General features: G+C 38.2%; 1 protein-coding gene across 2 annotated transcripts in view; it reads right to left on the reverse strand.

The window, feature by feature from the left end:
* LOC106047387 (histone-arginine methyltransferase CARM1) overlaps positions 1-12,645 on the reverse strand; it is a 77,908-nt gene that overhangs the window by 44,869 nt on the left and 20,394 nt on the right. For both annotated transcript variants that reach the window (XM_048050976.2, XM_048050977.2), the window contains exon 2: positions 9,425-9,550. In XM_048050976.2, coding sequence (XP_047906933.1) covers positions 9,425-9,550 — 126 coding nt within the window. The remainder of the gene's footprint in view (positions 1-9,424; positions 9,551-12,645) is intronic.

Here is a 12,645-nt window from a genome sequence, read left to right on the forward strand (position 1 = left end):
ATTAAAGTCGTGCACCTCACTCATCTGCTCAAAATAGATGGGATTCCATTACTAGTCTAAAGGGTGAAGAGAATGGAGTAGTAGCAAAACAAAACAAAGCAAAACATAACAACACAAAAAGATCTAGCATTAAACTTGGATGGCTGGTGAGGGAGAAATGGAGGGAAAATAAACACAGAACAAAACAAAACAAAAAATCCATACAAAGAATAAGAGAAAAGAAGCCCAGTGGGGAATAAAAAACAAAACAACAACAACAACAAACAACACAAACAAAACAAACACAAAACCACAAACCACATAGAGCACCAATCCGAAACAATGATACTTTCAATAAACCAATAAATAAATGTATTTACCAACAGACATTTGATTTTCTGATCTAGGGAGTTTTGCTAAACGCTTTAGAGAAGTGCTATTCCCACAACATTTTGCACTATGTGCTACAGGCTACTACTAAAATGCAGTACCTATATTATGCAGTCAATTTGGCCTGCAATTGATGACAGGTATACAGCCATAACTTTGTATGGGTTTGGAAACAAACACAACATACAATCATAGAATTGTTTGGCTTACAAGAGGCCTTAAAGATCATCTAGTTCCAACTCCCCTGCCATGGGCAGAGACATCTCCCTCTAGACCAGGATGCTCAAAGCCCCATCCAGCCTGGCCTTGAGCACTTCCAGGGATGGGGTATTCACAACTTCTCTGGGCAACCTGTTCCAATGCCTCACCACCCTCACACTGAAGAATTTCTTCCTTATGTCTAATATAAACTAATCTGATTTCAGTTTAAAACCATTCCACCTTGTCCTGTCGCTACAATTCCTGATAAAGATTCTGTCCCTAGTCTTTCTTGTAGGACTCCTCTAAGTATTGGAATGTCAGTGTAAGGTATCCCTGTAGCCTTCTCTTCTCCAGGTGAATAACCCAAACTTTCTCAGCCTTTCTTTACACTAGAGGTGCTCCAGATGATCCTCAGATCATCTTCGTGGCCCTCCTCTGAACCCCCTTTAACAGGTCTATGTCTTATGCTGCAGGTTCCAGAGCTGAACACAGTACTCCAGGGTAGGTCTCACGAGAGAAGAGTAGAGGGGAAATCCCTCATCCTGCTGGCCGTTCTTTTTTTGATGCAGCCCAGGATATGATTGGTTTTCTGGGCTGCAAGAACAAATTGCTGGCTCATGTCAAACTTTTCATCCACCACTACCCTCAAGTCCTTCTCTGGAGAGCTGCTCTCTATCCACTCATTGCTCAGCCTGTTTCATGTTTAGGATTGTCCCAACCCAGGTGTACGACCTTGCACTTGGCCTTATTCAACTGAATGCTGTTCACATATGACCACCTCTCAAGCCTGTCCAAGTCCTTGTGGATAGCATCCCTTCCCTCAAGCATGTCGAACACACCACACAGCTCGGTGATGCTGATAAACTCGCAGAGGATACATTCGATCCCACTGTCCATGTCACTGACAAAGATGTTAAACAGCACCTGTCCCAGTACTGACCCCAGAGGAATACCATTTGTTACTAGTATCTACCTGAATGTCAAGCCATTCACCACAATTCTTTGAGTGCACCATCTAGCCAATTGTTTATCTACCTAGTGGTTCATTTGTTAAATCCACATCTCTCCAATTTGGAGACAAGGATGTCATGTGTCAAATGCTTTGCACAAGTCCAGGTAGATGAAATCAGTTGCTCTTCCCCTATCCACCAATGCCATAACCACATCATAGAAGGCCACCAAACTTGTCAGGCATGACTTGCCCTTAGTGAAGCCATGTTGGCTGTAACCAATCATCTCCTTATTTTCTACAGACCTTAGCAGAGTTTCCAGGAAGATCTGCTCCATGATCTTGTTGGGCAAGCGGTGAGAATGACTGGCCTGTAGTTCCCTGGGTCTTCGTTTTTTTCCTTTTTAAAAATGGGCGTTATGTTTCCCCTTTTCCAGTCACCAGGAACTTCACCAGACTGCTACAACTTCTCAACTGTGATTGATAGTGGCTTATCAAATTCATCTGGCAGTTCCCTCAGAATCCTTGGATGCATCTCATCAGGCCCAATGGACTTGTGCATGTTCAGGTTCCTTAGATGGTCTCAGACCTGATCCTCTCCCTACAGTGAGCGGTTCATCGTTCTTCCAGTCCCTACCTTTGCCTTCTGTGACTTGGGCTGTATGGCTAGAACATACCCTGGTGAAGATGGAGGCATAAAAGTCATTGAGTACCTCAGCCTTCTCCATATTCCGGGTAACCAGGTCTCCTGTTTCCTTTCAGAGAGGGTCCACATTTTTCCTAGTCTTCCTTTTATCACTGACGTACTTACAGAAGACCTTCTTGATACCATTGATGTCCCTGTCCAGATTCAATTCTCTCTGGGCTTTAGCTTTCCTAGCTTGATCCCTCACTACATGGACAATTTCACTGTATTCCTTCCAGGCTACCTGTCCTTGCTTCCACCCTCTCTAGGTTTTGTTTTTGTATCTAAGCTTGGTCAGGAGATCATTGTTCCTCCATGGAGGCCTCCTGGCATTTTTGCCTGACTTCCTCTCTGCTGCTATGCACTGCTCTTGAGCTTGGAAGAGGTGATCCTTGGACATTAGTCAGTTCTCTTGGGCTCCTTTTCCCTCCAGGGCTTATCCCATGGTACTGGGAGGATCTACCAAGTAGATACCTGAAGGGACCAAATTCTGCTCTGCCAAAGTCCACAGCTGTGAACTTGAATTGTGCCCTTCTTGCTGTACTAAGGATCTTGAATTCCACCATTTCATGGTTACTGCAGGCAAGGATGCCTTTGAGTTTCTTATTCCCCAGAAGCTCCTCCTTGTTGGTATGAACGAGGTCCAGCATAGCACTTTTCCTCATTGACTCCTCTGTCACTTGGAGAAGAAAGTTATCATCAATGCATTCTCAGAACCTCTTGGATTGCTTATGCCATATTATGTTGTCCCTTCAACAGATATTGAGGTGGTTGAAACCCCCCATTAGGCTTGTGAATGTGAGGCTGCTCCTACCTGTCTTCAGAGGCTCTCATCTACTCAGTCTTCATGGTCAGGTGTCCCGTAGCGGACCCCCACACTATAATGTTACCTGTCTTTGCCCTCCTTTTAATCCTAACCCATAAACTCTCAACTGGCTCCTCATTCACCCCCAGGCAGACAGAGTTCCATGCACTTCAGCTGGTCATTGACATAGATGGCAGTATCACCCCCCTCATCTGTATGGTAGTCCATGACTACATCAGACAAGACTACATTACAAGACTACATCAAACAATAAGATTGGTCAACCTGTCTCCTGTTATTAAGTGGGACACAGTCTTCCATTTGGAACAACAGAGTTGAACAATATCTAAATAATAAAATGCCTGCTTTGGAAAAAATAGAAATGGGAAGTAAAAATATAGTAAACTGATCAAGGCTAGATTACCATCCAAGATGTCCAAGGTTGGAGTACTATCTCCAAAAAAGGAAGAACATCTTTTTGTTTTTATTCATTTTTAAGGAGACTTCAGACATTCACAGTGACACCTATTACAAGTACCTCAGTAAAATTCCAGGAATGTTCACCACACATAGTCAAAAAAGCTTCCAGAAATCCTTGAGTTTACATCTGTTTGACAGCATTTGCTCAAAAGATTTTTGATACACACCTTTTAACAAAATATACACATTTCATAGTTATAAACAGAACAGACTGGACTAATAAGATTCTGTTCATTTTAACAACTCATTTACAAATACTTCAATCACCATTATAAAATTCTGCTCTGAATGTGACTGAATATTAAAACACAATTTGCAGACTGGGTCACTTACCGGAATACTACTTTAAGATTCAAATTCTGCAGTGTACTTTTAAACTTTTTTATTAGTCTTGATTTCTGCACTGGGAATGGTTTGTTCCACACATACTACTCGGGGAATCATTTCAAGCATCAGCACATTAGAATTCAATGCTTGGAAATTCAGTCAGCACTCAAGGGACTCAATCAGTTGTACATTTTTACAGGAAACATGACTTATGGCATTGTGTCATGCTGCATCAGAAGCTGGATTCCACATGTTCCAAATCTCATTATTAATTTCCTAAGTCACACTTTTCCCAAAGCAAAAATCTTTTACATTTTTAGCAATAGTAACATACACTTTCTGTGGTAAGCAGAAAGCAAAATACTGTACTACCTCCAAACTAAATATTCTAACTAAAATAAATTTCCTTCTAACAGAACATTCCATCCATTAGTAAGTAATTCACATTTGAACTAAAACAAAAATGATGCCAGATTCACAGAGCAGTCAGTTATTATCAAAAAGAATATTAAAGGAGTACCTTTAATTCAAGCTTCAATCACAGCCTAAAGCAATGTGAATTAGCAGATGCAAAAGTTTCCCCCCACGTCAGTCTCACACTAAAAGTGTTACCTAAAGAATATTCATAATTCATAAAATGACTTTATGAAGTATCTAAATTTACATGTTTCACTTTTTTTTAGAACAACCATTAGAGTTGTATTAAGCAACAGAGAGACAAATGGGTTTTAAAGCTGTAGTTAGATTTACATAAAGGTTGCAAAAATTATTGTCATATTGCAAAACTCTTAACACTATATTTTTGGAACTTTTAAACATATTAAGAATTGGATCTTTTACTTTATTCATCCTCAAAATAATGTGATTTTTTATATAAACAATCTTCCTCAAAACACACCTTAAGCTTTAATGACAGATGAATGCTTTAATGAAGAAAGATTATTTGGCTTAATAAAGTACAATAGGATGAAATGGAAATATTGAGGCAGATATGGTTGATGTAGGTGGCTTACTTGTGTCTACTAGATGTAAACAGCCACAGTATTGAAAGTCTTGGTATATGAAAGGTCTAGCAACACTTAGGGAGAGCCTCGTTGAATGGGTAGACACAGACATGTCTTGCTGTCTGGTAGCACAGAATTAGTGGCTATTTTAGAGTATTACAAATTGCCAAAAAGCTGGAGATTGATCTTTTTTTCCAATCCCTTTTAATTTGTCCTCCCAGGAATCAGAATCAACAAGTATTTTAAAATGCTAATTCTAAAAAACATTCCCACAGAAATGTTCAAGGAAAGTCTGGAGAAACACAAACTACTGAAAATAGTGCCAGAAGTGCTCAGGCCTTGAGCTTCCCTTAGATTCTACACCTTGAAAACAGTGAGTCAGCTCAAAACACTACAGAACTTTTGTATAGCTGCCTTTAACTGGATGAAGAAAAGCAACGCCATAGAAAATCACAGACTGAGACAGTGGCAAACCCAAAGGTCTGAACAGCAAGACTAATGGATATAGATACCAGCAGCAGGCACAGTCACTGGTAGCCTCCTCTGTTCAGATTTACAGATAGATGAACAGTCTCCAAAATCACATGATGAGTATTTGTTCTTGCACACCGTAGTCCTCAACTCCAAACACAACCTGGAAAATTATTAACAGACACCTATTTCCTTGGAATCTGAAGAGGTCAAACTGATGGCTGCATATTCCCAAAGGCCATCCAGTGTTTGGGATATATGCATACATGATTTAACTCAGAGAAAATACCTACAAAGCTTAGAGCCATTATATGACAGTGGACAAATGCAGAAACTGAAGTGTAACACAGAACCAATATCTCTGCCCCAGAGGTGATAAGTTAAGGATGACAATTGTGCATGCAGTATGGCTTAAAAAAAAAAAAATCAAACCCTTTCTGATCTGGGAGTCATTTCAGTAGTAGAACCTCCTACTGCTTCTCTGAGACTAGCAAATGCTAGATTTCATAATTCCTGCTAGTTGCAATTACAGTCTGTGTGTTGAAAGTTCTCTTAAAAAGTTGCACCTCATTGTTCATGCAGTAAAACTCTGCACGAGTTTCAAGATGCAATATTAAAAACATTTGTGAATTTTACTGTGTTTTAAATTGACTGAAACAAAATAAGACTTATGCAAGCCAAACTCTTTTTTTTCTTTTGCTGAAAACTAGAGTCACTACTTCACACAGAATCTGGCGAGGAACCACGGTGTCATTTTGGTTGTTTACTTCGTGAACCTTATTATTAGGTACAAATTCTTACATTTAAACAGCTGAACAGCTTCCTTCCAACTACTTGGTCTTCAGGTAAATCCATTAGTTGTCTCTACTCACTGTGCTTTGCATTGCATGACTGAGCAGTCATGGAGTCACACTAAGCCGAGTCCCTCTGGATGAAATTAAACCAAAATATGCATTCCAGGAATAAACTTCAACAGTCAATGCGTATTAAGTCTATGAGACTAGTCTAGATCTAGTTCAAAGTATACACACCCTCTATTCCTGCTTCCTTCTCAAATAAGTACAGTTTGCATACCAGGTCTTCAGCACCAATTGTTCTGTTCTACAGATTTGTTTCTTCAGGACTGTCTGGTTAATGGGATCAGAGCTCAATAGATCAATATGTCATTCTGTGAAATAATAATTGAGGGGAAAAAAAATCATCATAAGACATACTACGTTCCTTTGCTTAAATTATACTACACTAACAGCATGTGCAGTCTATATACACAAAATAACTATGTATACCTTTAATATATGTATTATATATATATTAATATGCATACACAGACATACACTTTTATGTCTCTATCTCAGTTCTGTACGTGGATATCTACAAGTAATATATGCTATAAATAACTGCAAACTGTAAGAAGCCCATTTTTATTTTCCTGAACCGTGCTTCTATGTAAGTGGCACAGATAATTAGAGCTGACAAGTTTTAAGATGAGTTTTGCTAGTAAATAAACATCTGCAAAGTACTGGTATGTCTAACGTCTGGATGCACTGTGAAAGTGGCTAGTGAACAGAGTTAGGTTTGAAAGAGAAGGAATCCACATTCTGCCAAAATCTGAAAGAACAATTTATCCTATGCTCATGAACTAATTCTGTGCTAAATTAAGCAGGGCATTTCCACCATGGAGTAGAAAGCTACATACCAAATCTGCCACAGATGAGTTACTGACTGGTTGGTTGATCTGTTACAGAGAAATGATCTTTGTTTTGGGGGGGAAATTAAAAAAAAGCCTTTAGGCTACTAACTTTCATATTTATTGCCTGCATGATCCTTCTCAGATGTTTAACATATGTTCAGCAGGAAATGGAAGATACAGTCTGTGATTTATGATGGAAGTCAAACAGCAATTCTCTGTGTGGGCACAAGCAGGGCATTAATTTCCCTCTCCCCTCATTCCTCACTCGTCATCTTCCTCTACCTTCCTAAATGACAGCGGACTTAAAAATCCTAAGGCTTTTACACTGCATTTTCATAGTTAACACTTTTAACATACCAACAAGGAGTTTTCAGATGTTTTTTGAATTACAAATCATTTTTATTTATATACTATACACATATAAGCATTTGAAAATTCATAAAAGTGAGACTAACACCTGCACTTGTATGCAGTTAAAAACAAACAAACAAAAAGTTGGCTTCTTCTTTAAAGGTTTGTCTTCTTTGTAAAAGCAGATACAGTTCTCAAGATTAGGGACTACCTGATATACTTAACACGTAGAAGAAGGTACCAGAAAACTATTGCTATGATGTGGGGAAAAAACATCCTATCAGTGACTTTCAGTTTAACACAGCATGCAAGACAGAAATATTGACACTCAATTTTGCCATGTTAACAACCAATCAGAAATAATAAATTAAGAGACTATCTATACTGTTCTGATCTATTTCACGATATTTAGCTATATAAATTACCTAAATATAAATCACCACGGAATACAGCTAAAGAGGGGATTGAATTTACCTCTTAATCTTCAAAGTACCCCTCCCAGGAATAAGACCATACTGTGCAGAAACTATTTTTTTTTCCAAATACTTGTTTATAAAGGAGGAGGACAGAACTAACAGGAACTACTTTTGTCTTGGGGTCCCAAACAATCAGTGCCTTTTGGAATCAGGACCTGCATAGGTAAGTAAGACATGGTAGAGATTGTAGTCCAAAGAGTAGAGAAAAACTTGTCCGTCTCCCACCTTAATTACTTGTTATTAGCTATCTGTGCAATAAGCCAAGTAAATAGCTGAACAACCTAATCTTAAGTATCTTTTCAGTTATGATATGGTACTCTGTAAGTGCCAACACCAAATTGCAGGCTCAAGAGAAAGAGCTCAGTGAAAACACAATGCTGAATTGTAATTCTCAAATATACAAATTAAAAACAAACAACAAAACACATCGCAGCACAACACTAACAGTCATTCTTTGGTTACATTCATATTGTTTTGTAAACTAAGAGACTGCAAATGTGAAAAGTTTTTCTTGATGAATACAGATGAAAGGTAGGACTTTAAAGGCCACCAAGATTTGGCACCCAACTGAAAAATTGGGTGAGTCTAAAAACTGCATTTTCTATTACAGAGAGACAGAAGAGTGCATGTATTGTGTCTGTGTGACCATTCCGAGTTTCTATGAACTCATTGCACAAACCCATACATGTCAAAATTCTCAGCCTTTGATGCTTCGAAACACGTACGTATCTTTAAATAAGCTGCCAAATAGCAAAAGTACTTGTTCTGTGACTCAGTTTCCGCACAACATAAAATGGAAATAACCATAATGGACTCCTCTGGAAATCACAAGTCCTGCTGATGTAGTTCTGCTATGTAAGAGCTCCTGGTTCTTGTTAAAGAGGAAGCTGTATGTTACCTGTAGTTACACAATTTCAAAATGAGTTGCAGCCATGCAACTCATACACACTACTCAGAATACACAGGCAGTCTTTTGAATTTGCTTGCAAAAGAACTAAGAATGCTTTTGAAAAAGACAGTAAGAAGACGGGAATATAGTACATAATAGAAAGTAGCAGTTGTTGCATTTATTAAAAAAATGTGATTTAGAACCATAAAAATATAAAGCCAACATTTTACTAAACTAGTTATGTTTCTGTAACAGTGAGTTTCTTTTTACCATCACTACTCACAAAATATCCTAAGAAGTGCAGGTGTATATTAAAGTACTTTAATTAATTATTCAGATGAACAGATCTGTAAGACAACATCTGAATGTCAGACAGCAAGTGGCAGATTGCTCATATAAAGCATTATTACATTTACCAGTTATTACAGTTCATTAATTTAAGTTACATGAGTCTGTTATCTACATCTGCTTTTTCTTCAGAAAATGAATGTGCAGTTGCTTTGTTAAAAAACTTATATTCCCCGTGGGAATGGTCCATACTCCAAAAGAGACAGTTGCAGTGGGTCAGAGGCAGATGAAGTTGTGTAAATCATCATAACAAAATGTAATATTTAAATAGCCAGCATAAAACAGTAGTAGAAGACAACAACATGTTTTAAAGCAAACTTTACCAATACAGTAGGATGACAGGACAGAGAAGATAGCCATAAACGCAAGATGTACTTACCGACTTGTGACTTGAATCGAAGCAAAACACTCTTGCATCCCAGTGTAATTAACAAAGAGTCTTTTCCCACACGACAGTATTCGGTGTTCCTGTTAACCAAGCATTTAAGCACACAGATGCCATCAGCTGAAGGGAAAAAAAATACTTTAGAAAACTTTAAGTGGTTAAAAACAAAGCCATATAACGAACTAGATGTCTCTTTTGATTAACAATATACATAAACGTGTATCTGAAGTATACAACCTGGGAGGCAATAAATTTTCTGTAAAATGTTCTTTCTTAAGCTGATTTTCCAGTCATCTACAGCTTTGCAAAAAATTCATCCAACCTATCATACATACTTCCTTGAAGTTGCCCTGTCCTCAGAAGAAGGAAAGATAAGTGCCTAAATTAATTTTTTACCTCAATCCTAACAAGGTCATAAATGAACATTATTTCAACTTGTTTTGTTTCCACAATTCCATATGCACATTTCTTGATAATCTCTAGAGAAGCTGCTCAGGCACATGAAATGGCAGGGAAAAGAGTCAGGAATAAATTACATCAACTAAACAAGACATAACCCATCTTTTTTCTTTAAACACACACTACATACCACCCCATGTGTGGCAACTATCAACAAACCTACCAGTGAGGTAAAATAATGCAATTTTTCTGAAAACGAAGAACACAGGTATGTTAGAGCTAGGAGTCAGAGCATCAGAGGGCAAGCTTGTGTGCTATGCTCCTTAAGCTTCCGATACTGATCCCCCTCCTTAAGTAGTACAGTAGCCCATGCACACTGTCTTATTATCAGCACTGCAGCTGTCAGGAGGCAACTGCATGAACACATGAAGCAGGATACACATTATCAGTTCCAGAAACCTGAAACAGGTCAGCAAACACCATGCACACAGCAGCTATGGACATGGGCTAAACCAGGCAAAGCTTTTAAATTATGCTTTTTATTTGTCTTTGTTATACATGTCTTCACCCCTCAAACAGCAAAGCTCTAAGATTCCATTTCCCTGGACAATTCTTGAATTCATATTAGTCAACTCTGCTGCAGAGAGTTAAGTTCCTCCCATGCACATTTTATCCTTATGGAGAAAAATGATAAAATAAATAAAATAAACAAAAAATAAAAGGTTTAAGGGAAAACAGAAACAAAATAGAGAATTAGAACCAAAAATACAGGAATTAGCAGCAACACAAAAAAGTGATATACTGCAATACGTTAGAAAGTGTGCAAGAGAAAAACCGAAGGACAGCCAGAACGAAAGGGAAGAAATCACACATCTTGAAAAAGCAAGAGACATGATAAATAAATTATTAACAAAAGTTCAGTAGAAAGCTAACTATGCGCTGCTCACTATGTTATTGTGCTAACAATGCTTGAAAGACCATAGAGGGCAAGAAGGCATACACAGACACATGGAGATACCACAGAGGTACTCAGTACATTTTGAAGCCTTACATTTCACAGCACTTGCTGTAATGATAGGTGAACAGAACAGATAAAAAGATCATTGTATAACATTCCATATCTCAAGCAAGGTTTAATCAGGAAAAAAAAAAGTAAAAAAGAGATGTGTCCCACCTGTGCCACACTTATATCTACACATGCAGTTATATTTGTAGCCTCTTCCACAATTCAGGCTTGAGAGCAAACTGAAGGAACACTGGCTTTGTACTTCTGCTACAGTAGGTCAAACGTAGTTGCACAGCTGGCTATTTTTCCACAGCTTAAGGACTTTTTCCTTAGCATTAGCACTAATTTCCAAGGCTTTATTCACGTTCTACTGTTTTTACAGTGTTTGCACCTATAGTCTTGTGCACAGGTCTCAGACTTGGGTAATGAAAATTCTTCAACTAAAGAACCATTATGTATTCATGTATTTAAAAATTAAAAGTATCCTTTAGCTGATCCATTATACAACTCTATCCTCAATGTTAAAATGTTACTTCCACTGTAAATCCCTGTAGTACTCAAGGGACAGACTAACCAAAAGGAAGTGGGAAGAAGACTTGAAATAACACTCACCACTTCCACAAATAATGGTGATGAATATACCCATATATATGCTATTCCCTACTTGCCAGCTGCTCCTTTGTTTTTAGCCTTCTATTCCTTGGGCTGAACAAAACCCAGCTCCCTTAGCCTCATTTTGTAAACCATGTGTTATAGTTCCCTAACTATATGGGCTTATTATGGTTTGCCAAAACATTTCATAGATTTGCAAAGTGGTAAGCATATAGTCTTCTAGAGTTCTGTTTGGATCACACATTTTCTTGTATTTCCCAAAACCTAAATTTATCTTTCACCCATATCCAGCAATACTACCTTCCTTCCTTCGAAAGAGTTATATATACTCCATCAGCTACTTAAAATCATCAGTACTGAAAAAAACAATCAAGTTAAGTATAAATGCAAAACACTCCATACATACAACAATACAGTGTGAATGAACCCATTTCTGGTTCACACTGTCTATAAACACCCACAAAAATTGTCTTTGTACCTGTATCTCAATTCATTCATATGGATCTGATTAACAATTTCTAAATAGGCTGGAGCAACGGACCTTCTACAAACATACATGCTTTCTAATATTATTTCTCTACCTCACAACTACAAGAAAAACATCCTTTCAAAGTCTTCCAGTGGACCCTTAATACTTACTCTTAGAATCACTGCATAATTCAGGCTATAAGGGTTCTCACCAGGGCTCCAGTCCAACCTCGCGTTAAAAGCAGAATCAGGTGAGAAATCAGACCGGGTTGCACAGTGCTTTACCCAGCTAGGTCTTTAAGACCTCCAAGGATGGAGATGGCAAGGCTTTTCTGGGCAACCCCTTTCAGCACCTTGTAACTCTTGCAGTATGGTGTTTTTACTTGTATCCAGTCAGTATCTCCCCCATTTTCAGACACCCTCAACCCTATGCCTGAATTTTCAGGGCCATTACTTATTGAACACAAAGTGTAGATGGTAACCATGATAAACAGGGAAGGTATCAGGATAGACCTCTGTAATATGGGTAACCAGCCTCCAGATGGAATACTGGAATGCACTCATTTTAATGAGCGATGCAGCCATTCTTTCACGCACCTAGCTATCCACTCAAATAACCATAATATCCCAAGTTAGGTACAAGGATGCTGTTTAAAACTGTCAAAAGTCTTGCTGAATTCGAGGTAGACAATATCCACTATTCTCTCATCATCCACATATCTAGCCATCT

Source organism: Anser cygnoides, chromosome Z (genome assembly GCF_040182565.1).
Source record: "Anser cygnoides isolate HZ-2024a breed goose chromosome Z, Taihu_goose_T2T_genome, whole genome shotgun sequence".
NCBI classification, from domain to species: Eukaryota; Metazoa; Chordata; class Aves; order Anseriformes; family Anatidae; genus Anser; species Anser cygnoides.